The sequence below is a fragment of the Abramis brama genome (assembly GCF_963993115.1).
Source record: "Abramis brama genome assembly, chromosome: 11".
In the NCBI taxonomy this organism is placed as follows: Eukaryota; Metazoa; Chordata; class Actinopteri; order Cypriniformes; family Leuciscidae; genus Abramis; species Abramis brama.
Window position 1 is genome coordinate 35,280,712 of NC_139973.1, and position 27,106 is coordinate 35,307,817.

A 27,106-nucleotide genomic window follows, 5' to 3' on the forward strand; every position below is an offset into this window, starting at 1 on the left:
ACTGAAAAAAAAAACATTATCTCTGTGCTAAAATAAGGCATTATGCATTTTTGAAACCTGTAAAAAACCAGCTGAGCAAGTATAAGGTACCTGTGTTTTCTGGCATGGAAGCCTGATCAGTGTTTCTCTCCTTCTTGAACACAATGTTACCAAACTGCATGACAGCTGATACCACTTTGAACATTGCTGCAGTGACAGAAAAACAAGGACAAGACAGTCAACAGTCTGTGGATAGTAGACATGAAATATTTTTGGAAAGTTGATGTCCTGCAAGCTTTTACTCCATCCATAAATTTATTACAACATTTAAACTGGAAACAGGTGGATTTATTCAGCTATTTTATTCACTCACAAACATTGTACATTTTTGAAATTGCACCAAAATACACTATTTAATTCAATATAAATATTATTATATTGATTTTATTAAATTTAATTAAAGGGGTGGTATAATGCCCTTTTCACAAGATGTAAAATAAGTCTCTGATAACCCCATAGTGTGTAGGTGAAGTTTTAGCTCAAAATACCCCACAGATATTTTCATATAGCATGTTAAAATTGTCACTTTTTGAGGGTGAGCAAAAATGCACCGTTTTTATGTCTGTCCCTTTAAATGCAAATGAGCTACTGCTTCCGTCACAGAGGGCGGAGCTTCAACAGATTGTGTCCTTTTACCTCACACAGACATGCACTGAAAATTTCAAAACTTTTAGCCTTTTATGTTCAAACCGGAGTCAGAAAATGATGGAGAGATTCAAGAAAGAAGTGACAACATGTAGAAGCAACAGGACATTTCTGAATAGTTAGTTGAAGAATTTATGTAGCTGATGTGGAGTTATCTATTTTCTAGTCATTGATTAGCATATTCTGTCATGATCATCTATAAATCGCGTTCCCGGGGGTGTGGTTTATGTAAATTTTAGGATTAGTGATGTCACTAACTCGGGAGGAATGTTGTGTAGTCTCTACTAGCCGTTTGTTGTAGTCCTTAAAAAGCGATTTCTTTAAAAGCAAATATCTCCCTTTGCTTTGAACTCTGAGCGTTGTAACTTTGCAGATGTTTTTTATGCTCAAACAGCAACATTACACACTAACTAAAGTTAGAAAAGTGAAATCATAATCAACCACCCCTTTAATTATTATTTCAATACATCCCGTTATGAACATGGGACATTTGTACTGCAAACTCATTTGTCACACTGCAGGACCATTTCAAATGCAATAGTGAAGGCAAAAAGATGTTTAAAAAAGTGAAGAAATATAAGACACTTTTTTCCTAAAGCTCCTTACAAGGAAATGGCAACATGATGATTGTGATGATTTACTAGTAAACCAGCAGTAAATAGACAATGTAGTAGAGATGTGTTTGTTCCATGTATGCTTACACAAGATTTCCTCATGAGAGAAGCTCATAATATACATGGCTTCCATGGTCTCTTGGAAATTGTCCTTGTCCTGTTGGCCAGGAATGGGAATGTTACCATTGGAGAGGAAGCGGTAGTTATTGAAGCCCTCCAGGAGTAGATCAGCTGCCAGAAGAAAAAGAGCATTAATAAGACAGCTGCAGACTGTAGACACCACACTGGACCAAACTCTCCATAATCTGTCAGATATCTTCACAGTTCACACATTCAAAATATCCAAAGCCTGCTTCATTACACAGGAAACAAACATGTCCATGTGTTGACCTTGCATTTAGAATAAGGATCTCATTATTAAAAACTCTTACTAAAAATACTCACTTCTTAGATGTTCCCCAGCACCAGCCAACAGCTGGTAGAAGACATGGAAGGTGCGTTCATCTTTGGCTTGGCGAATGGCCCTGGACTTTTCTAGAAGATCTTGAGATTGAGTTAAGGGCAAGTGAAGCCTATTTTACAGCATATTGTTCACGGTGTCAAATCATTTACATCATGATGCGCTACTATACAGCTTTGTTAATTATCTACATAACCCTTAAAACCAGCTTATGATGTGGTTCCTCTCTGGCATACTAAAAGAAGCTATAGTAACAGTTTAAAATCGTTTCACTACTCTAAAAGCACATAGAAAGTCTATTTGCATACCTTTATTTCTGCTGATAAAAAACACACAGAAAATTCACCCATATCAGTGTTAGCAGTGCAGCAGCATTACTCAAATGTAACTGAACAGTTATCAGATCAGGATACAGGTTTCAATGTTGGCCCCCACGATGTAACCGGTTACATCAAAGTTGATGCGGATGAACTTGCCCTGTGGAAAAACAAATATTTAGGAAGTATATATTTTTTTATGATGTGCTATACTGATCATGCTCTATAAACCATACCAATGCTTCATATCTATCATTATATTTTATGGGCCTAATCAACATTTCTAAAAATCCATTTGAACAGATGATAATCTCTTTTATTGTTTGAACAGAGTGGCTTGTGCATACCTGATATGCAGCATGTTTAAATAGCTCTACTTAAAAGGAAACGGTACTCAAAGCATGCGTAAGAGGCTAACATACATGCTTATTTGCAGCAAATGCCCCCAAAATAATGACCTAAAGCAAAAGACCCGAAGAATTCAATTCCTCTGCAGCTTTTGATTTGTTTGTATGCTTAAAAGCTTTCTGCTGACTTTAACGCATGCCAGCGAAAACTGTCCAGAGGAGCAGACGTAAGACAGACGCCTATCTCTTTTTAGAGTGCTGAATGTGGATTTTGGTGAGTGTGTACCTAAATGGCCCTTTACAGATGCTACATGCAAGGTAAAAAAAAATAAATAAAAAAAAAATGAATAAACTTAATAAATATCATTGCCAAAATGTAATAAGAATGTAACAAAACATTGTGGCAATATTTCAAGTAATGTTACAGTTGGCAAAACAATGGTGAAATGATCAGATCAGTCATTATAGACAAACTTACAAAGCGTGAAGAGTTGTCATTTTTCACTGTCTTGGCATTCCCAAAAGATTCCAGAATGGGGTTTGCCTGCAGGAGTTGACGCTCTAACTCTCCCTGTAATGCAACAATCACTGGTTAGAAAACACTATTACATAATTACATTAAGTTTAATACAAGAACAGATGCAACTGAGGTGTGTAACTGAAATAAGAGCAATAACGTGCGTAAAAATTGACAAGAAAACCTTGACCAACAAACAGATTAGAAAACATTTCTTGCACAGTTTGCACAGGGTTCGTTTGTATAAACAGTAAGGTTTAACCCAACTATCACACATAAATCAGTTTATTAATTATTTTAAACATCCCCCTTTTAACACACAAGTTTGAGGGAGACAAATTATTCCAAACTCAAATGTTCCATCTCATCTGCATCACAAATTTCATCTATTTGCATTCTTTACAGTATTTTGTTCAGATGTTGTATGGCTAACAACAATCAGCTTGCTTCTACAGCAAATCCATTTCTCTTCATTTGACCCTCAAACCAGAAGCGGATCATCTACATGGAGTAAAAATACACTAACCTACAAACCTAATTAAAGCCTGGGTAGCCGTGAGAGGGTTTTTGTGCAAATTCTCACTGGCTGCCTGAAATACAGGCACTGTGGGGTTGGTCAGGAAACTCCTCAAATTAGAAATGACAGACGCCCAAAGCCCCACTGCGCCACATCACAGCTCCCCCCGCCACAAATCTGGGACATCCACCTCTTTATACCCCCTAGACACCCTCGGTGTTGTCCATTTCCATCTGATAGGAAGTTTGGACAGGTGTCCCATTGTTCTTGCTGTTGTCATGAGACAGGAACACATCACGACACAAATGAGAGAGAATGACCACTGTGATTTTACCAACTGTTCCCATTACGTAACCAAAACGAGCAGAATAGTGGATACGGTCCAGGAAATTTTGTGGTTTAAAGTTTTAAAAGTTAATATAATAAAGGGCCTAAAACAGACTACAAGATTAATCCAATTCTCTGTTTAATAATTGCTGAATTGTTTAAACATATCTGGGTGTATCTGAGAGCACAAGTCAGTAACTTAAGTCAGAACAATGAACTTTTTATAAAACATTAGTAATGAAACTTTATAAGAACAGTAACAGGTTTCATCCTCATCTAAATAGGAGATAAATGAACCATTAATATGACATTAGCAACTTCTAGAAAATGAAGTCAAAAAGTCACTTGCAATATTATAGAAAATATGCCAAGAACTACTGGAATTTGAGCTTTTTGTAGCAGAGCTCTTTGTAAATGGACATTCCAGAACCTTCCAACTGCACGAACGGAGCAGGGCAACGTTATTTGAGAAAGGGGAATTCAGCACCGTGACCACTGCACCACAATGCAGTATTTTAACATGCAACAGTGTAGTTTTACAGACATATAAATTACTTGACATCACCCCAAAAGTACAGTATATATAGGATTCAAAGAGAGAAGAAAAGAATAATAAAGAAAGCAGATGTTATACAGCAGAATGACATTAGTAAAAACACATAAAAAACAAAAGATGAGAGTAAAATGAATAAAAATAACAATTTCTTGTGCCCATCAAAGACGTGGTATGAAATAAGAAAGAAAACATGGGGAAAAAACAAGGGACTACAAGCTACTCACATAAAACAGGATTCCGTTCTGTAATCAAATCATTACAATGGAAACAGAGGTATTAATGTCACAGAGGGAAATGTACACAAACACATGACAGACAGAACACACTCAGCAAGGGGTGATTTAAAAGTTGAACAAAATGTGTTGTGAATATATCTGAAGGATGTATTCTCAGTTTAGGATCAAGGCTTTTGCTGGTTTAGAATGTTGCTGGTCTAAATAAGACAACTGACCTATATGTGTGGTGCAAAAAACTTTCAGGTTTCATGAGTTTTTTTTGCTACAAAATCTTTAAATGTGCAAGGATCTGTAACACACTCGTTCTCATGCCGGGTTCAGACTACACGATATCAGGCCGATTTTGGCATGATCTGTTTGACGTAGGGTGTCGTGGTGATTCATAAAACGACAAGGGGTGTTGCGATGCAAGAATCAGTCGTTTAAACTCGTAAAGTGTCATAGTGGATGACCACTGTTTCCTTGAGGGACTACCACAACAGAGTGAAAAGGATAAATGCTGGCGAACGATAGCAGAGACTCTTCAGCAACTTGGTGAGTACTGGAATACTGGAATTAGCATTAAGCTAACACGCCACTTCGGTAGCCTGCTTGTTTACGTTCTTGTTTTTGGAAGTCAGTCGCTAGTTCCGCCTTCTCGATGACATCACGCACATCGTTAAAGACGGCAAGCGATGACTGATCGAGAAGCAACGTGTAGTCTGACATGTTTCTTGTCCACGACACAAGAGTTTAGGAGTCAAATTTGCATAACCTGACACAGTGACTATCGTAACAGAAAAAAATAATTGTGTAGTCTGAACCTTTCATTAGATATCAAGTCATGTTGTATGATCAACTCATTACTTCCAGACTACATTAAAGATGAAATTCCAATAAAATGAGAGGTTTTCACATCATGCAAGCTTAAATACACCACTATGCCCCAAGCCATCCAGACATCCATTACTTAATCTGTAATATTTTTATCCATCACTAAAATGGTTAAAATTAGGGATGCACCAAAATTTCAGCTGCCAAAAATGTCATTTTTGGATTTTGGTCGAAAGAGAAAATATACAGAAAATATGAGATGATAATATAAGCCGAAATTATATGCCGCCCTGCCCCTCAGTGTTCAATGCTCAGGTTTCACTTTCATGCAGCAATTTTTTTTTGTAACTGTGCGTGCACACTGGCGCGGAGCGAGCATTTTCAATTCATTCCTATGGAAGTTGAGCTTAATGCTCACAAGCGAGCTGGGCAACGCTGCTAAAATGACGCTACCCTTTCGTACACTGCCATCCTTAAAAATATTCTTGTTTGCCGTAACCCGACTGACCCAATTATTTATTTATTTTTCCTTTTAGTCCGACCGACTTGCCGGTTGTAAACTTGCGTTAAGACCGACTTATTTTTTTTTACTCTTCAAACAACTAACACAAATGCAATAAAATAATATTAATTATATTTTAGTAAGTATTGTGAATATAAAATTGCCTAGGCCTACAAACAAACGTAGGCTACGTTCTTTCTTTTAAATAAAAACCTGTGGCGTCGTCTATGATTATGTTTACGCATGTCACACTATGGCCTGTACGTTCGCTTCGTTTCATTCACTGTCAATGGTTCGCGCTTGGTAATGATGGCTACGGCTGCGGATGCGGTAAATAAAATGTTTGCGGTCACCGTTCAAAGTCGTTCGGATTCAGGCACCATAATACAACAAAAAAATGCATTAAAACATCCCGACACCGCTTTTACTTTGCTTAAAGATGACATAGTTTGGCCAGAGCAATGGTCAAAGGGATGTCATGTTAACAGGGTTCTTACACATTCCACGACATATTTGTTTTATGGATGTAAACATCCCAAATGTAACACATTAACATGTTTTCTCATAGGTATTACATTGCATGTTAATGCAATTAACTGTTATTTTGTGAATTCTAAAGTCATTGTAATTTATTTGTTTCCCTCTGAAAATTGAAGACCCAGGTTGAAGACCCAGTCAGTGATGTCACGATATGCAAATTTGTTTAAATTCATACCTATGTAATCACCATGACCAAAATTGTACTTATTTATTTATTTTTTGCTGTTACTGCAAACCAAAATATTTTTAAGGATGGCCTCACATGCTCTGATAATTATAGCTTGGACTCTACATTATTTCAACAATTGGACAAAAAAAATAAATCTGTTAAATCTGATTCTGTTGCATAGAAGTGAATAAAGAATAATTTAATATTTTGATATATTTTCTGTCTGATTTTGGTGTTACTTTAAAATAAAAGTGTGGTTATTTTATTGGCTTGTATGTTTTAAATTCAGATAAAATAAAATTATTGAATTTAATAAAAAAAAGTCTAATATTAATACAATTATACAAAAAAAACTATTTTAAATGAAGAAATTAATAATTATTTTAAAAAGTCCGTTTTGGTTTCAGTTTTCAGCCAAGTGCATCCCGAATTTGTTTGGTTTCGGCCCAGAATTTTCATTTTGGTGCATCCCTAGTTAAAAAATAACTACACATCTTGAAGATTGCATACATTCAGAACTATTTAGCAAATGTGACCAATTGTGCAAAAAATAAATCAAAAGTAAACCATTCAAACCCCTTAAAGTAAAGTGTTTATTTTTATCAAGCAATATCCCAGAGTGCAGAATATTTCACTTTGGATAGGCTACATTCCATTGGTGTTTATACAGCAGGTTAGTTTTGCATGCACAAGCAGAGCAGGTATAAAAAGCTTAAAGGGAACTTGCCTGGAGTTTGACTGCTTTAGGTGATTCTGGCTGTTTGTATATAATACACAAATGTAATATGTTAGAAGGCATCAGGGCCACATTCTGCAAGTATCTTAGACCACGGGAAAGATCTGAGCCTTTATTATGTTGCATATTTGGCCATGCGAATACAGTAAGATCAATGACTGCAGCATGTACAATTATTCAGCATGCTTTCATATATTTTTGAAGGAAATACATGTTATCAGGCCAGTACTGCAGACTTTAAGATGATTAATTAATACAGAGCAATGTGTACTACTTGCACACACACGTCAGAGCCAGCAGTTATTACTGGATGAACATCTATCCAACATTACCAGTACATTAGAATCTACACACAACACTATCCATGACATACAAGTGCATGTTATCCACTAATGTATGTTAATTTGGTTAAAATGACTCTTCCAGCAAAAGCACCCTGATGTCATTGTAACCAACTAATGCTAAGATAAAATAGATTACTTTGCGAGAGCTTCAGCTGTGAATGCATTGCTGATAGGTTAGACTAACATGATTTGCAAAGCACCATGTATATAAACTGGCATTACGAACAGCTCATGCTGATTGACTATATGTCTAACCATCTAAAATGTATAAAACCCTCTCATAAAGAGACGATAAGACTGAAAACTTTGCCTATTGCATCGCATCGCACTTTTTTTTTAAGGCGGCATGTCAATAGTCTACCTTCTAAAGTACAATTACACTAATTTTTAACCTGCAAGCCTCATTTTACCTTATTCTGCTTAGTACTGCACATCCTTCCCTCCACATCTAAACCACTAGTGGAATTCCACACGGATTTCAAAATGAATGATTCAGCGAATGGCTGAAAGAAAAGGAACTCACTGGAATGTTGTGGTCCTTCCTTCCTTTATGTGACGATGCAACGTGAGCCAGGTACTGGATGACTTTTTTAGTGTTTTCTGTCTTTCCAGCACCTGATTCCCCTCTGCAAAAGAAAATTACAATTAAAAGCAAACATCAAAACATCATAAAACAGCTTTTTTTAAAGCTTTAACCCCCAAAAACACAAAAAAACAGATTCATGGGTAAATATTTATGCACATTTGCATGATTAATGCATTCCACAAGCTAAATAAGCCATCAGGCTACATCCTGCATCTGCTAGCACTGCCGTTTGTTTTTCCAGCTGCGGTTCCTTTCAGCACCGCTGGTGCATTACACGATGGCTTTTATTAAGTCAACATTAAAGTCTTATTTAATATTATTGGAATGCATAAGATGGTGTTTTAATTACTTAACCTTATAACACAGTGATACAGATACAAGAAATACAGTTCTTCACAAAAAGTCTGATTCAAATATTCTTCTCCCTAATCTGCCCATAAATGGAAAAAAATCTTTTAGAAAGACAGCCAGACATTTTCCACAAAGGCCTGTAAAGACATTCACTTAATACTGGCTTTACTCAAAGAAATATAATAGCAAAATGTCAAGCAGATGGGTGAATTAAACAAAACGGTCCAAAATAGGAAATTATATTGAAGTAAAAACAAAGAATTATATAAAGAAAATTTAGGATGATTATGACGATATACACAGTTGTATACCATTAGTATTTGTCATGTTAAATATAATTTATGTTGAATTTTTTTTTTTTTTAAACTGTAAACAGGATCTTCATTCATTTATTATTTATTGTCATCATTCAAAAAGCACCTTAATGCTACTGTTACTAACGTGTCAAACAGATGGTTGATTATTTGTCTAACAACCTATTTGTAAACTCTCTAAAGAAAATGAAGACCCTTAAAAGCAGAATGTCTGCTCTCTTCCATACAATAAAATTGGATGTGGCCCTCAAGCTCCAAAAAGGTAAAAAAAAAAAAAAAAAAACACCTTCATAAAAGTAGTCCATATGACTTGTGCACTATATTCCAAGGGGCTTTTCACACTTGAAATAGTTAACCCTGGGTCATTCTCATAATTTACATTCGGTTAACCATTAATACTGGGTATTCATAAGCTGGCGTTTCACACTGCACATTCCTACACCCTGGGTTAACGTTCTTATTTGCATATTTGCGCTGTCAGTGTCATTGATTGAACGAACGCTGCACATGGCAGGTTTACATAAAGACTCTAGCATTGCACATCCTCATATTATATACTGTCGACGGTAACATCAAATTTTTCCTGAATGTACTTTTCAGGCTATGAAAGTAGGAATTAAATGGTCTCCTCTTGATGCGTTTTCCATTACCATTTGACATTTCCCCCCGAAAATGCTGTTTATATACATGAGGGTGAGTAAATGATGACATTTTTGGTAAATCAGGCCTTTAAGAGCTCTTAAATATTGTCTTCAAGCTATTGACTGCAAGATTCCTTAACCCTGCATTCCAGCTACATACGGTTTCATGGACATCATGCCTTCATAGTGGGTGTGCTGCAGTGGTATCAGCATGTCAGAAGGGGTCGACTTTGAGAGAGGATGTAAAAACCTACTCTCCGACAGTTACAAAGACATGTTGTAAAGATATGAGAGAGACTGTTTACTTATTTACAATGTGCAAAGACAATAATTCAGGCTTAATGCATCAAGAGCTCAAATTTCTATGGATGAATTCTTATAGACCGACTAGAAGTATTTGCTGTGGGTCTGACTCAGCGTGAGATGCTCTACATGCCGAACAGCTGCCGCTACTGATATTTAATGCCGAAATGATACATGACTCATGTTTTCAGGCATGGCTGTATATGCCTGCTTCCAAAAAAGCTGATTCCTGTGCGACCCTTGGGATGTGAAATCACTTCCAACAGCCCAAACTGATTGACGTAACCAGTAACTGTTGAAAAGAGATGACCTAATGGTTACTTACGTGCAAAGAATTGATTGGTCCTCACGATCTGTAAAAGAGACAGAGGAAAAAAGGGTCAGCATTTTCATTTAAGTTCATCTGAGCCTTTAATTCAAATCAATACATTTTGACATCTAAAAGGGCCTAAAACAGCAACAACAACAACACCAGAAAGTAATTTATCAAATACAGAAGACACATGTACACCTATGTAATCCTGCAAAAGAAACTATACATTTAAAAAAAAAAAAATTCTCCCCACTGATAAAATCATATTTGTGTATTTACTCAAGGTTGTACATTAGGACTATTTAGGTGTACATTAGGTGAGAGAGAATAGCATGCAGGAAGACGACTCAGCTAAAATGGAAATCAGTGCCAAATGAAAATGCTGTGTTGGCCTAAAATGCAAGCCATAAAAACATCTGTGAAACTCGTTATGTCACATCTTGTCTATATCCAAAGTAGGTTTCTCATCCATCTGTAAATCTCACTTCATAAACAGGCTGGTCTTCCAAAAACGAAATAGTTTTGCAACTTCAAAAGTGAAGGTTTCTAGGAAAATTCTGAAGCAATCATTTCATAGTGATACTAAACCTCTGCAAGAGGTAGATAAGGCACATCATGTGGCCACTTATTTGAGGGGGGGTTTAAAAAAGGCTTTGAATAGCACATATCATATTTCTTATATGATGTGGATTTTGATTCGCAAAGTCATTTTACTGATACTGATGTGGCGGCTTCAATGTGACCCAAACTCTGCCCTGCTTATGCGTTTCATTTCTCTGGCACAGAGTTAAATGACAACTCCGGTGTATGCCAGAGTCCCTTGAATGGACATTGCCCTGTGCATGAGAAAGCATGTTTTAAGTGCTTTGATCTCTGTAACTTCAGCTCATTTTTATCAAACAGTGATTTATGTGGACTGTGGGCAATTGGGTTTTGAGTATTAAGAGACATAAGGCTAATACTGGCCACAGTGTTAGGACACACTGAGCTCAGGTCATGCCCATTCTAGAACAGCAGAGACAGAACAATCCGACTGGACACAGATGATCATATTCAATGTACTACTTAATGTCCTGCAGCCTCCTACTCAAGCAGGACCTCTGATTCAATAAGCTTATAAAGAGAACTACTTCCTCCGCATTGTACAGCAGTTACAAAACCTATACACAGTACTTGTCATGTTTCAGGATGGTTTTGTGCATCACTGACGGCAGGTTCACACACACACTCTGTTTGCAGTGCGTATGCGGTGCAGAAGCAGCAAGGGCTCATATGACGTGTTTGCAGTGCGCAACCTGCAAATTCGCGGCTGTATAACACAAAAACAACATTTATTCATTATTTTTATTTCAAACCCAAAAGTTGGTACTGTTGTTACTGTTTCAAAGCTACAACAGCCTGAGGGGCCGTTCACACAGAACACGTTTTTCCATTGCAATAAGCTACTTTAACTTTTCCATTGTTTTTCTACGTAAACACGCTTTTTAAAAAAACGCGTCTCGAGACCTTGCGGTTTTTTCCCATTCCACTGGGAAAAACTGAGTGAACGAGCCCTTAATCAAACAACAAAAGACTGAATAACTTTTGTATCTTTAATAAGAATCAATTTATATTTAACTCATAGAGTCAAGACTACGCAGTGTTTAATTTTGTGTCAATTTCTGTAGTATTTCTTACTACTACACAGTAAAACTTTACCTAAATTTTTTTTTATTTTGTATCTTTGTTCTTTTGTATTTTTCTTATTGTTTGTAATAATTGTTTGTAACACGATGTATATCAATATCATGAGAAAAATGTATCATATTTCAGTCATATCACCCACCTCTACACTGGATTATGTATTCATTTGTATTACAGCATAACAACTGTCTGCATCCTTGGCTTGAACCTCTGTAAACCAGGGGTGAAGGAACACACACCCACCCTGGGAGCTCTTCCAAGTGATCATTTGGGTGGTGTCTCAGTTCCTGAATCTGTTGCTGCAGAATGTTGCTAATGATGTAGATAAATAACTTAATGTCACTGTTAAACTGTTGCCCTTGCAGTATCAGATAACTGCTGAGTTCAGGCCATACTTGAAGCGTCAGGCATTTGTGCGTGTCTGGTGCTGGTCTGGTGGAACCAAGTAGTACCATTAAAGATAAACCTGGCCAACCCCTCTCAAAAATGATGGTCACAGACATCTTTTCTTCACAGGAGCAATTTCTATAAAAAGTAATTCCTTTACAAAGCTAATTTAGACAGAATGTGACTTTTTCTTAAACTCCAAGTATTAATATTGTAATGTAACTCATTCAGCGCTGTTTGTGCTACAAATAATATATGAGTAATTTCAAGATTCCTGACAGCCAAAACCACCCACAAAAACTACTTCATATCAGGATTTATATGATAATTTCAGCTGGTACCTACAACATGACAAGTGATGAAGGCATATTTGCATAGAGCAAAATTCAACGACCAAAGGAAATAAAGTTGTTCCTTTATTCACATGATGTTGGGAGCTTCATTAGCTTTGTTGCAGGTCTCCTGGTGTGAATAGACTGCAGGAAATTGATCCAAGACCTTTATTAAAATAAAATACCAGCGGTGCTTTTGAATAACTGGATCACTACTCCACAAAAGCAGTCAGAATTATGATTGTTTTATAGATCATTTACATTTAGCATCCTCAGAAGACTTGCGGAGAGGATTCAAACTCTTAAAAAGAAGCGAGGCTGTTTAGAGTGCCAAAACCAATTTACTGTCATTCTTTTAGGCATTGAGAGGAGTCTGTTCTGCAGTCATTTAATGAGACACAGGGGTATCTGACTAAATCCACCTATGGGAACAGAGGATGCCTGAAGATAAAATAATGCTGACTGCTTTCCTGTTCTGGCTGCAGGAGGTCAGGGATGTTGGGACGAAGAGGATCTACAGCTGGGCAGATCCTCAGTATGGGGTTTCCTCCACCTGGATTCAGTTTGCTCACTAAAAGTCTAACATTTGAGAACCCGGCGCCCTTATATCAGAGGCCAAAAACGTAAAAATGCAGGAGAGAGTGATAACACCAAAAAAAAGAAAACGCATTGGAACATCTTTTGTTTAAAAGCTAGATTGCATTAAACACAGGGACTTGATAACTCACTGTGTCCTTAAGCATGAATCAACATGAACAGAATGTAGGATTGATGATGTCCTAAGCAGAACTATGATAAATGTCGTGTTTTAGATAAAAAGGTTCAGGGCTCAGGTTACAAGAACTGGAAGCGGTTCACAGGATGGAGGACTCTCAGAGACGCTTCCTTCTGTGTGGTTCGCATCAACCTCTGTGAACGTTCATGACACTATCTGTCTCGGATACAGACACACAGATATGGCAGCCAAGGATTCTGAAGAATGGCCTCTCCTATCAGCACAGCTGCAGAAAAGGGAAGCATATAATCAAGTGAAGAGAGGGCTCTTGACTTCTTTTCACTGCATCCTTTGTTAAGGCCTTCGCAACTCTTCTCTGAACCAAGAATGGCTGATTACAGAGATGCCAGCATAAGTGTACATGCATAATTCAGACACAATGTAATGTGTAGAAATTACAATTAAAAATCAAATGAGCATTCAAAGATAACTCATAACCTGCTATTTTTAATTTGTTCATTGATTGGTTCCACACATGATCAGAACTGGAAGAGTTGGTGGCACGATTATGATTAAAGACCCAAATTAATGAAATTCTTCAAAAAACAGCTGATGTGAAGACTGGAATAACGGTTGCTGAAAATTCAGCTTTTATAAATCTATAGATAGGCAAACAATTTATCAGCCTGTGTCTAGTCTAATATCAGGGTAGTCTTGTGCTTGTCCTGCCAAAACGTCCACACAGAGCACTTTGAGCTTCGACTCCCAAGTTCTCACTCCGCACCCCCTCAGCTGGCCCATCCTACCCCACCCCCTTTTACTGGTTTAACCTATGACAGAACACATTCCTCACATACCAAAGCACATCGCTGCCAGACACCAGAGAGTGGACACAGACACAAAGGAAAAACCTTCCAAAGCTAGGGCTACAGTCCCTTTCACATCAGTAACATAGGACGCACAAACATTCATCTCGTGGCCACGTACACCCTGTAAAGCTTCAGAATTGACAACTGCATTTAAACCCTAAATGATCGTTCCATGAGTGCAGGACACGACTCACTCCAGAAACTGCGAGGTAACCATAGCAATGTTCTGGCGTCTCACGTGTTTATTATACACTACTCTGACCAAAGAAATATTACAGCAACGAAAGACTCGTTACATTCAGCAATTTTAACTAAAGCAGTCGACGGAGGCGTCGTGTTTTGTTAAAAGACTACTTCACAGAGCGCACCCTTGCAGTGTTGCCATGTCCACTTATTAAAACCGCATTTGGACTTCTTGTTTCAGCTTGGCTCATACAGCGATCAAGTTTATGGAGTTATTAAAGTGAGCAAGTGCAGGTCACGATATTTCAGTCTTATTTTCAGTATAAAGCATTCCAATTTATTTCATTTTTTTATTGGCTTGTCCTTGTTCACTGATTTGCTTGCATGATCTGGTAACAAGAATGAGTCAGACGAGACATGCACGTTAAAATGTGCATTTTTAATTATATGAGAGATGACAGACGAGAGATCCATCTCTGATGCCTCTCGTCTTGCGTCATAAACAACTAGTTCTTCAGTTCGGTTCTGTACACACTGGGTAGAATTTGTATAAATGCAGTTGTCACTACCTGCATTTTTTATGGGAGTTAATTCAGTTGCGAATGCGATTGTCACTCCCATATAATACTAATCTGTGTGTGTACAGAATGGGTTTAAGCACTGAAAGGTGAAGTAACAACTGAATTTAGCTGCAGTGTGCACCCTGTACTGTGAGCCAGGGCTAATAAAACTGAGCTGCTGGACACAAAACACACTGAACCCCTTGCTTCACAACTGGTTGTTAAAAAAATACAGTTTATTGCAAAATATCATGGCAGGACTGAAATATGGCACAGTTTTTGGGAACGGCACAAAGTATGAAAAAAGTTTAATGCACAATGTTGCTTGCATAGAATTGAACAACTTAAATTACTAAGGATTTTGGATCAATTGCAGTTGACTAAACAGGCAATTCAAACAAACAAAGCATCTTGTGTCTTTTTGTACTTCAGCTAAAATTGGTTCAACACATCAGAAACCAGTTTTGACGCAGGGATTTGATCAATACATAAAAAAAGAAGATCCTCAATGTTCACTGTGCCTCCAATCAAGCCATAAATAAGCACAGGCGGAAGAAATGACGGCAGAGATAAAAACAAACTGTAATATTGGATGCCAAAAGGGCTGCCGATAGTTTCTTCTAGATCAGCATAAGGGTAGGTAAATATTTTGATAATGCATCAATTTTCAATGCGTGTTGATGATGGTTCTAAATTTGAATTTACAATGAGTGTGTGTTTTCAAACCGATCAGACAATCAAGTCCATTTCACCCATAATGGTGATGCAGAGAGGCAGTAAAGTGCAAAGTAAACAAAGCCTGTCAGAATGACTTCTCTGGAAGATGATACAATACTAAACGATAATAGACAGAAGGTCTGGCACTCTAGACCTGTATGGCTAAAATGTTTATCTGGCCTAAATGCAAGGAAAAATGTTATTTGACTGGTCTTACAGTGAACATCATTGACAAAGAGTAGCCAATATGGCAAAAATATTATATCGCAATTTTTTTCCTAGTAGGATCTTGATACACAATCTTATCAGGATTCTTCTTCATCGTGTTCTTCATTTCAGCTGGAGTGGGGGATATGGGTAATATTTCATGATAATATTTGATATATAATATGAGTATTTCATGAGATAATTATTTCATAAAATAACAGAGATAAAAGATAAAATGTATATTACATACATGCATATAGCGCTTTAAGTTTCTCCCAAGTACAGTAGGTCTATTTACAGGAGCATTCAAGTGAGAAATACCACAGAAAGTGAATGATCAAATGTAAAATAAAACATTGCATAGTCTTCACAGTATAAATTAAATATACACTGATTCTTATTAAAGCTACAATAGTTATTCAGTCAACAGCAGTGAGTAATTTTGTCTTTATCTTTTGTTGTTTGATTAACATTAAGTTAACGGAAAGCAGCAGGTTTATACGGCTGCTGTCACTAAGACCTAATGCAAGTTATCTAATATAGATACACTTGTACAAGTGTACACGGGTATATAGCCTACATATACAGGTAACATCTTTACAATAAGTTTCCATTAGTTAAGTTATTAGTTAACATGAACTAACAATGAAAAATAGTTCTAGCTAATGTTAATTTCAACATTGACTAATACAGTATTAAAATCAAAAGTTGGACCTGTTAATATTTTATAATAGATCAGAGTTAACACTAATTTGAAAAAGTAGTATTTTTATTAACTAACATTAACATAGATTATTAAATACTGTTACAAATGTTTTGTCCATTGTTAGATAACGCAAGCCACCCAATGACTGCTCGGCCAAATACAGCCAAATCTAACAAAGTACAATTAATGCATGAAAGAGAATTGAATTTGGATATGAAGCAAATGACAATGGCAAAATTAAACGGATAAGACACTTGAGCTCATAGACAAAAAAATAATCCAGTCTGAGAGAATCATTTGTATGAACTGCAGTACAAAAGAGCCAAGCAACAAGAGGGCAACGACAAGCATCCGCAACAGAATAAACAGCCCATCTGCTGCAACTGCTGTCCGCAGGAATTTCCCATGTAGCTGTTGGAGATGATGAGCCCGTCAGTCACACAGAGAAATATGACTCACTAGAGACTCAGTGAGCCGAGCCAGATATGGCCTGATCAGAGGTGACAATAATACTGGAGACTGCAGTTCTATTACACAGACACAATCAAACATCTACAGACCTTCAAACTACACACACTCCAATTAAAACAAATATTGTGCAATTTAATTGTATGTCCTAACTAACTACATTACTGACATTCCCACTAGGTGGCTAAAATAGAATCTACAAGTGCAATAATTTATAGACAGGAGAAAGAAGAAATGAAATCCTTGCTGAAATTCAATGATAAACTGTATCATGGTATCAGCTGATGTTTAGCAAACTAAGAATATCTCATGTGCTTTGTCAGAGGCTCTGTAGCCATGTTGTGTTGAAGGGGTGTGTTCAGCAGTGTGTGCGGCCAGACTCAGAGTACTAAAAAAACAAACACCTCAAAGGTCACGGCTGTCGGACAAACAACCCTGGAGCCTCGTGCTATGTGGATGTCCAAAAAAACACTAACCTAAAGCATTATTTATACATGAAATAAATAATACTCAACATAGTGTGGTTCTGTATGGAATAGATACTGAACATAAAACAAACCATTACCCTAAACAAACAAGCAAAAAAAATGAGAGAATAAAAACACTTTAAATTCAAAACATCAGACATAGTGACGGCTCTTAAACTATTTTTATTTTAATTCCCTCTCAGAATTTTATTTGACACTTTATAGTTCAGTGATTTTGGCACACATGTAGTTTCATAATTGTCAGTTGTATCACAGTACCTTTACACATACCAAAAACTGAACTTGACAACATCAAGTCCAGAAACTATGATTAGTAATATTGATATACAGACATATTTAAAAACTTCCTCTCAAAATTGAATGTTTTAGCTATAGAGCTCAGTCTGAATATAACTTAACTCAAACAAGCAAGATTTTAAAAGGATGAAAAATTCCAGATGCTGCATGAGAAGGTAAAGTAATATTTATGTATCCATGCACAGTATCGCTTGTTAACCTGTCTGAGACGCACTGAAGAAAACACAGCTGATCTGAAACAGGTACAAAAATGTTTTTGAGCTCCCCTCGGAATGCCTTTGAAACAGAGTCTCTGGTCACCATAATCTACCCAAGATCTTTATGTTCCAGTAGGCTCAAGACAGATGAGATCTGTCTGCAACCACCTGGACCGAGTTCAAAAGGACAGTGTCATGAAACGCATTACCGCTTATTACATATGTATTGGAAACAGGTGGGTCAAAAACTCCCAAGCTCCCCAGAAAACAGTAACTAATCTTGGCACAAAACCCATTCCATCCCATCCCATGCCTAACTGATAAGTTGGGGGGCTTGACATCTCTTATCATAATTGAAATTAAAGTGTGCCCGCGCACTGGGTAAATGTGGTTGTGAGATTGCATTTTCAAAGGTTGTAATTATGTTTCAAACATAGCTTTCCTGTCAGTAACCGTGTTTAGATTTCATTGCTTCCATATGCCTTGAAGAGAGACGGGTGCCACTGACATTCCTGCGCTCCAGTGGCTGTACTGACTGGGTCTTTTCCAAAAAAAAGTTATTGTTGAAGTGAAGATCAGCACTTCCAAAGTTTTCAAAGTTGTTAAAATTAGCCCTTTGTAAGCAAGTTCAGTCAACAGCCAGAGAGGGGGATTATGGCTGGTTTCTGACCGACTAATCAAAGACAGATGTGAATGAATGGATGTGTGTTTGGGTAAGTTAGTGTGTCCAGAAACTTATTTAACATTTAAAGCTGCATGTCGAAAAAACAATTATTCTCCTTTAATAGTGCAATATACCCAAATATAGAGCATTAAAATGACCTCATCTATAAGGCCTGGGTATTGACACAGATTTCAAAAATCAATTTCGATTCAATTCTGATTTCAATTCCATTAGATATTGATTCATATATATATATATATATATATATATATATATATATATATATATATATATATATATATATATATATATATATATATATATATATATATATATATATAAAATCAACTGCTATTAATTTTAAGATATAATAACAAGCACTCAAATAAAAAAAATAAAAAAAATGTTGTATAAAAAATAGGGATGTTAACGATTAATCGACGATCGATTAATTGTCGATAATACATTTAATCGCTAAAACGTATCGATCATCGATTAAGCAGGTTCATGCGCGTGCGTGCTGCTCAACTGCAAAACATGTATAGCGAGCACGCCGGAGTTATGATTGGGACCATTTTACACCTTCATCATGACTATAAATTTGCGTGTGCATTCGCAGCCTTTTGTTTTGTGCAAATGTAAGTTGTAATGTTGTGTTTATTTTGTGTAGGCCTAACGTACCTATATCTGATTTATCTCATATAGGATGCATTTGGTTAAGAATTAATGTAGTAAAGCTTACGGTGATCCTCTTCAGTTTCAGCGCGCGCAGCTCAAACGGCAATGCACGACTAATAATGACTATTGGACTGTCATATTACATAACATTATAAAGAGAACAATATTGTAATAAAATATTGTGAATTATTTGGGTTTAGTTGCCATAGTCGCGTTCTCCAGAAATAAAGTGTCCACAACATGAGTCATTCTGAATGGCACGTAACTTAGTTCAAGTTCACTTGTGCATTCGCTTCATTTTGTGCAGATATCATTTGTAATATTATGTTTATTTTGTATAAATCTGATTAATCTCATATAGGATGCGTTTCTTTGAGTTAAATAACGCGCTAGCAAAGTGCTCCAGTTTAACGGTATTCATTCAGCGCGCAGCTCAAACAGCAATGCACGGTTAATAATAAATTAACTATGATTAGGACTGTCATATTACATAACATGAGAACACTGTTTTATTAAATCGTTGTGAATTAATTGGGTTTTGTTGCCATTTTCAGCGCGTTGTTCCAGGAAGAGCACGTCCACAAGTCACATATTCCAAGCACGCATCTGAGGCGTTGGTGACACTTTTCATTAGTCGTTATATTTGATTATTAAATAATTAATTTAATTAAATGATCAATCACATTGAAACATTTTAAAATCCTAGTAGCCCTTTATTTAGATTAAAAACCATTCTCATTCATTTGGTGAGGAACATAGCGTTTTGTGCAGTATTTGCACACCCTGTCATGCTGTTGGCCATTTGCCACTGCAGCAGACTTATAATGCAGTGTTACAGCTAACAATCAATCAATTAATTGATCGTTAATTTAAACGACGATCGATCATGGGAATTTGTTAAAATTGACATCCCTAATAAAAAACATTTAAATTGCACATAAGGCAGTTTATGTTTCTACTCCAATTTATGACTGTGGCTGTCATAATTTCTGTCTTTTTTTTCATTTATTCAAACTACCATGGTGCAGCAGAGGGAAGAGTTAAGGCATGGACCTAAAGTGCAGCAAAAATTTAACAAAACAAGAAAATAATTCTAGAAGATGAAGGTAACTATCAAATGAGGGGAACAACTGAAACAATAACCAACAAGAAACTTTGATCAAATCTTGAACAGTTTTGGCACTCTGATAAAAGAGTGTAAAAGAGTGGTTTCCAGCCATAAAACCATAAGTGCGCTTGGACAAAACTGGAACGGAGCCATGGAGAAGGAAATATCTCAGAGGAAAAATAAACAACTTTGTTCCACTGCCGTAATCCCTGCAGATCTAATGAGACTGGCGTGTGCAGCATTGTTGGGGGTGTTTCCTCCAAAGGCAGACACTAGGGTCCATGTGTCCCGGCCAAACTTGACCCAGTACGTCACAGTTCGTACTGCCTGCCCCCCCCCCCCCCCCCCAACCATCGCCACACAAAGGCGACATTGTACCCCACAATGCAGGTCAGCCTCTCCTCCAGCCTGGGACGGCTCTTGTTCCCTGGCCACTGACAGATCAGAACAACTGGTCAGTCCTTGTATGTAAGAGAGCGGTTTGGTAGAGAATTCAGCATTGCATTCATGCCAAATGCTTCTCCGTTTCCTGGATTAACTTCTTTGATTCCAAGTTTGGATGATTGTTCACGACTAACAAATTCACCAATTAAAGGACTCGTAAAATGAATGAAATGTAATGTACATGAGATATATATATTTTTTTTTTACACTACTTTTCAAAGAGATTGGGGTCAGTAAGTTATTTTTTTATTTTTTATAATGCACATGAAATTCATCAAAAGTGTCAGTAAAGACTTTTACATTGTTGAAAAAAATATTTTTTTCTTTTAAACTTTAAAATTCATCAATTATAAAAACATTTTTAAATATTAAGCCGTACAACTGTCTTCAACGCTGATAATAAGAAATGTCTCTTGAGCAGCAAATCAGCATATTAGAATGATCATGTGACACTGAGAGAACTGGAGTAATGATGCTGAAAATTCAGCTTTGCATCACAGGAATAAAATTTTCAAATTTGAATAATATGTCGCAATATTAGTTTTACTGTATTTTTGATCAAATAAATACAGCCTTGGAGAGCATAAAGACTTCTTTCAAAAAAATAATTAATATCTTACTGACCCCAAACTTTTGAATAATAGTGTAAATTTCATTATTAAAATTGTACATATAAAAGTAATTTTGGCAATCACAAATGCTATAAACATGATTTAAAATACATGAACTCCGATACACACTGAGGAAGTGCTGAGCTGGTACAGCCTACAATCAAATACGAATCCCATATTACATAATACAGCTCCAATTATCCTAATCAAAAGTGTGCAGACTGTTTGTCCTGACTACATTTGCTGTTCATTGATTGTATAAACTCCTCTAAACACCTCTAAAATGCAGTGAAAATTAAATTGAGAGTGGAAAGATTAAATTAATTCAGTTGTAATGGAACACACTAACATCATCTTAATCTGTGACACAGTTACCCACTCCATTATCCAACTGCCCCAGATTTACTAAGAGATGGTTTAAAGATTATGACAGCAGTACAAAAAACATCATGGTTGACCAAAATCACAGAATTACATCTCCTGATCTCGCCTTGCACAATCAGCCACGACCGATCCGCTTCATTGAGTAGAGAACCAGAATGAAAACAGTCTGAAAAAGCTCCAGTTGTCCAAGAGGAGGAGCGATGGACCTTACTTTGTATGATCTCCTGCTGTGATGGACAGAGGCTTAGTATTCACAGCTAATGACATATGATGAAGAACAGAGTGTTGTATTCAAAAGCTTGACTCTCTAAAACTTCTTTAGTAACCTTGTAGTTTATCAGTGACCGATAGAGAAGTTTCTGATACGCATTATCTTACACTTCTCACTTCAATATGCACAGACCCACAGCTGAGACAAGAAAAACTCAATATGAAAAGAAAAAAATAATCCAGCCCTTTTTTCTCTCCATTCTCTGGGCTTATCTGAGGACACCAGATAAAATTAATTTATCTCTAGGGGTGAAAAACAAACTGAAATATAATAGATACCATAGGAAATAGTGATCATTTAATTTCCGTCTGAGTCACATGATACAATGAAACACAAAGCACAGCCAATAACATGAAAGGTTGGCTGAAACTGCTAGTAATTTCAAATTCTGCTTTATGGTTAAGGAAATCTTGAACTGCTTAAAATAACAAGAGGAGAATTTGTCTGCTTAATAACACCTGGTGGTCTTCTCCTCATCTAGCAGCAAGTGCTGAACAAAGATTCAATAGACACAAAACACCCTCTTTATTTTTGCTGCAATATCCTCCGTGGAAATCCAGAATTATTTAGCCAGAGGTGTTATTTGGGCTTAACATGATGAACTGACTGAGAACAGAAGGAATATTTGATATTTACGGTCTTACCTTGAAGCATGCATCTGTAGGCCGATTCAGAAATGGCGTAGATATGAGGTGGCATTTCATGCCTCTTCTTGCCCCTGTACATCTCGATGATGTTCTCGGAGTATATGGGGAGGTTTTTGTATGGATTTATGACCACACAGAAGAGTCCTGAGTACGTCTGCACAGAGACAACAACACAAACAAAAGATGGAAGAAAATGTAATACTTAACTGATACTTGAATTATGTATTAAATCATTCACATTAAATAGTTAATTTATTAACGAAATCTATGACAAAAATTTTTTGACATCAAAAAATTTATTAAACGATAACTGTGCTATACATGCTATATCGTTGATTTAAAAAAAAAGACGAGACTAAAATGTAGTTAAAAAATAAAAACTTTACCAAAACCTTCTAGGCTGACGAGTTTAGTTTAGCGATCTTCGTTTCAGATATTCTGCTTAAATGAAAGTGTCATTCAGTCGGTTGTTTGCTGCGAACCTTCTCGCAGATGAACTGTAATAAATCCAAACATGGATTTCAAGACTATATTTGCGACTGCTGTTGCTGAATAAATGCACTAACTCTGTGTGACAATACAAAGTATTTTTTGCTGTTGTTTTAATAGAAAAACATTAATGTAATTTGCAATTATTGGAATTACTATTAGGAATGAATTATACTTTGGGCGTTTTCACACCTGAAAGTCCGCACCAAGGTCTGAACCAAAGTTCATGTTTTGATACATTTTATACATTCGGTAAGTTTTGGTTTGGTTTCATATTGCAATTATGCGAGCGCACTAAAGAACTTTACATGACATATTTGCGTCCTGTCGTCATCATCTATGTGGGCTGCATCTTGACATTGATTGGTTTGTAAACGGACGTCAGTGTGTAGTCAATTCGGCGGGTAACTTTGACAAGAATGAAAAAAAAAAATCTTGACAAGAATGAATGAACAGACGCATATTGTTGCCACTTCACTGTTATTATTACACCATTACTACCTGCAGCACCAACTATCCTCGAGGCTAAAAGAACGTCCTCGTTGTGTGAACATTTTATCGTCGCCGGCAGGAAAGGAGCAGAAGACTGCAAGCAATCCTGCGAGAACCACCAGAACTCAGTCTGAAAGTCCGAACCATACAGAAAATGCTTTCACGCTAGAAACTAACCAAACCTTTGTTCAGTTTGATCCGGACTGAGACTACCTATTTTCGTCTGACCAAATTTCGTCTGTTTGGTCCGGACCGTGGTCCGGGGGAGGTTTCACACCTGTAATTTTGATTCGGATCAAACTGAAAAGTCTGAAAATGCGAACCAAACAAGGTAGGTGTGAAAGGGCCCATAGACAAGCGTTATGATATAATGCCAACAGAATTCTTTTTTTAATTTCAGAACAATTAAATAATGTAATGAGATCAAATACAGATTATTGTTTATCATGAATTTAAGATATTTTTCAAGAAGGGGCAGTGAAAACGGAAAAATACTGATATCTGCATTAAGTGTACAGAATGAAACACAACAAAGGTGTTTTTCTTGAGAAATGCTGGTATGCTTTCAGTGCCAGTGCAGCTGTCCTGCAGTATGCACTTCATTACAGAAGACATTTACAAGTTTTATTCATGCTGTTCCACATACGAGATTATAACTGAGAGCATCTTGTGTTTGTTTGAATGTCTTTGGCCACTGCTGTGTGATCCAGACACAAGTCAGGGGAGAGGTAATCCCCGTCTGCTGAAGGGTCTTTCTATTGGCTGAGCTTGTGTTAATTTATATGGGTGTGCATTCAGGACAGTTGAGTCTACATCCCACTCCCAATTCCCCACTAGACAAAGCAATCCTGCCAAACTAGATCTCAGGCCAGAACAACAGACTTGGGACTCAAGAGACTTGTGGCTGGAAATTTGTTTTTCTCCAGCATCATTCTCCCATGTTTGTCAGGCTATATATGGAAGAAAACTGCTTCCCATTTATGAGATATGCACAACTGCAATCATTAACAGTTTAACACTTCAGAACTAAAATGGAAATAAATGCTGTGATGTTATTTCCATCAAGAGGTGCATACTAGGGCTGTGCAATTAATTGAATTTTGATTTTGATTTCGGCTCCCAACGATCACCAAAATAGTACAATCGAGTAAAACCGATTATTTTGCCATGTTCTGTTTTGAAAGAACGCTCTAATTTTGTCTTGTGCTCTGAATGACACGCACACTTCCGCCCCTCGAGAAGCCATAAACTCTCTCAGCTTGAATGTTTAAACTGATAAGACTTAAAAAGAAGTGAAAATGATCAACTTTAGTTACGATGCAATGCTGGCCCGATTGTGCAAGTGACAATTCCGTCATGTCCCGACTCCTAAACGCGAGAGTGTAGTTTCGACGCTTGCTTTGTCCAACCCATTTTGAGAGACAGAGAGAGAGAAGACGCAGCACCGCTGAACACTCACAAGGTTTGTGAAATTGAGTCCTTGCAAAAGTTTTAAAATGATAGATATGATTTTAGAATCTGTGTGGATTAATTTAGGCTACTCATACAATCTACATGCTAAAGTGAATCAATGTTTGCGGGGGAATTTTCCGCATTATAAGCGGTAGACCTGCGGGGATTATTAAAATACTCATTGAGGTATAATCTGTTATATTATTTATTTTAATAATTCAAAAAGTACAATCAATGTTCAAATTTCGATTTTTTTAAGAATTGTTGAAAGGTGTCTTTTTAATAAATGCAACACGTTCCCAAAGTCGTGTGAAATAATCGTGTTACATAATCGTGATTTCAATACTGACCAAAATAATAAATAATAATCGTGATTTTTTCCATAATCGAGCAGCCCTAGTACATCAATTTTTTGTCAAGATCTTGTACTGACAATGCAAGAGTCAAGCACTCTGTAAAGTCTCCTCCAGCACATCCAAAGACTTTGACTTAGAGGAGCCAATTCATGTGTTAAAATGATACTTCATGCTCCCTCCCAACCATTCTTTCACAATTTGAGCCTGATGAATCTTGACATTGTCATCCTTGAATATGGCCATGATGTGTCTTCCTACATGGTTGTTTAAGAGATGAAAATCTACACACTCCATCAATTACAGTTAGAAGAACTGTTGCCAAACATATAACATGCTAGAAACATAATAATCACTGCAATAGTGATCCAATCAGAGACTCGTAACCATTTGCCTATTTAGGCTACATCTACATTAATCCAGATACATTTGAAAACGCTGTTTTCATTTCAAAATGCTCTCAGTCTACACTAGCAATTTTCAAATTCACCATACTGCGCATGCATAAAACATTAAAAACTCACTGAGATGATACAGAGGGAACAGACATAATAAAGTTCTCATGCTATTCTTCTGGCAGGATCATTTTATTTAGCAAAATATCTCTCACCATTCACTAATGCGTCCAGGTCGCACTCGGTCACCATTATATGTTTGATCTAAAACGCAATGTTTTGCCACAAGACAGCAATTGAGAATAGGCCTACATTTTCTGTCATCTTTGCAGGACTTTGATATGAAGAGTGTACAAGGTAACATATCTTTAGCAACAGTGTGAAAGTGAACAGCACACAACAGGCACAATAGCGGTATAACATGCATCCATAGTGATAGATGATTTTTACATTTGAGCCCCTGAGAAACTCTGCACAGCCATATTTACATTAGATTGATTTTAATCACTTTAATGTACTCAAAGCGTTTACCAAGGCAAGCACTAGTAAATACAAGTATCGGATCGGGACACGGTTTCAGCAGATACTCAATATTCAATGACTTGGATTGGGAGCACACACAAAAAAAACTTGATCGGGATATCTCTACTGATTTGTTTGTCTACAAGGTGGCAACATTGGCCCAGGCCGCTGCTTCAAAGGGCATATACCAGGTCACTTCATGCATTTTCTCTAATGTAAGGCCATCCTCAAAAATATTATTGTTTGCCGTAACCCGACTGACCCTGTCAATTTAGGACCGACCCAATTATTTATTTATTTTTCCTTTTAGTCCGACCGACTTGCCGGTTGTAAACTTGCGTTAAGACCGACCGATTTTTTTTTACTCTTCAAACAGCTAATACAAATGCAATAAAATAATATTAATTATATTTTAGTAAGTATTGTGAATATAAAATTGCCTAGGCCTACAAACAAACGTAGGCTACGTTCTTTCTTTTAAATAAAAACCTGTGGCATCATCTATGATTATGTTTACGCATGTCACACTATGGCCTGTACGTTCGCTTCGTTTCATTCACTGTCAATGGTTCGCGCTTGGTAATGATGGCTACGGCTGCG

General features: G+C 36.8%; 1 protein-coding gene across 3 annotated transcripts in view; it reads right to left on the reverse strand.

Moving 5' to 3' along the window:
- Positions 1-27,106, reverse strand: part of myh10 (myosin, heavy chain 10, non-muscle) — a 60,162-nt gene that overhangs the window by 26,776 nt on the left and 6,280 nt on the right. Inside the window, exons 3-12 of one of the 3 annotated variants that reach the window (XM_084128668.1) lie at positions 22,801-22,957; positions 10,200-10,227; positions 8,203-8,305; positions 7,327-7,356; positions 4,564-4,581; positions 2,901-2,993; positions 2,172-2,235; positions 1,743-1,841; positions 1,386-1,529; positions 91-186 (exon numbers count right to left, since the gene is read on the reverse strand). In XM_084128668.1, the coding sequence (XP_083984794.1) occupies positions 91-186; positions 1,386-1,529; positions 1,743-1,841; positions 2,172-2,235; positions 2,901-2,993; positions 4,564-4,581; positions 7,327-7,356; positions 8,203-8,305; positions 10,200-10,227; positions 22,801-22,957 (832 nt within the window). The remainder of the gene's footprint in view (positions 1-90; positions 187-1,385; positions 1,530-1,742; positions 1,842-2,171; positions 2,236-2,900; positions 2,994-4,563; positions 4,582-7,326; positions 7,357-8,202; positions 8,306-10,199; positions 10,228-22,800; positions 22,958-27,106) is intronic. The other 2 variants (XM_084128669.1, XM_084128670.1) reach the window with 2 other exon arrangements.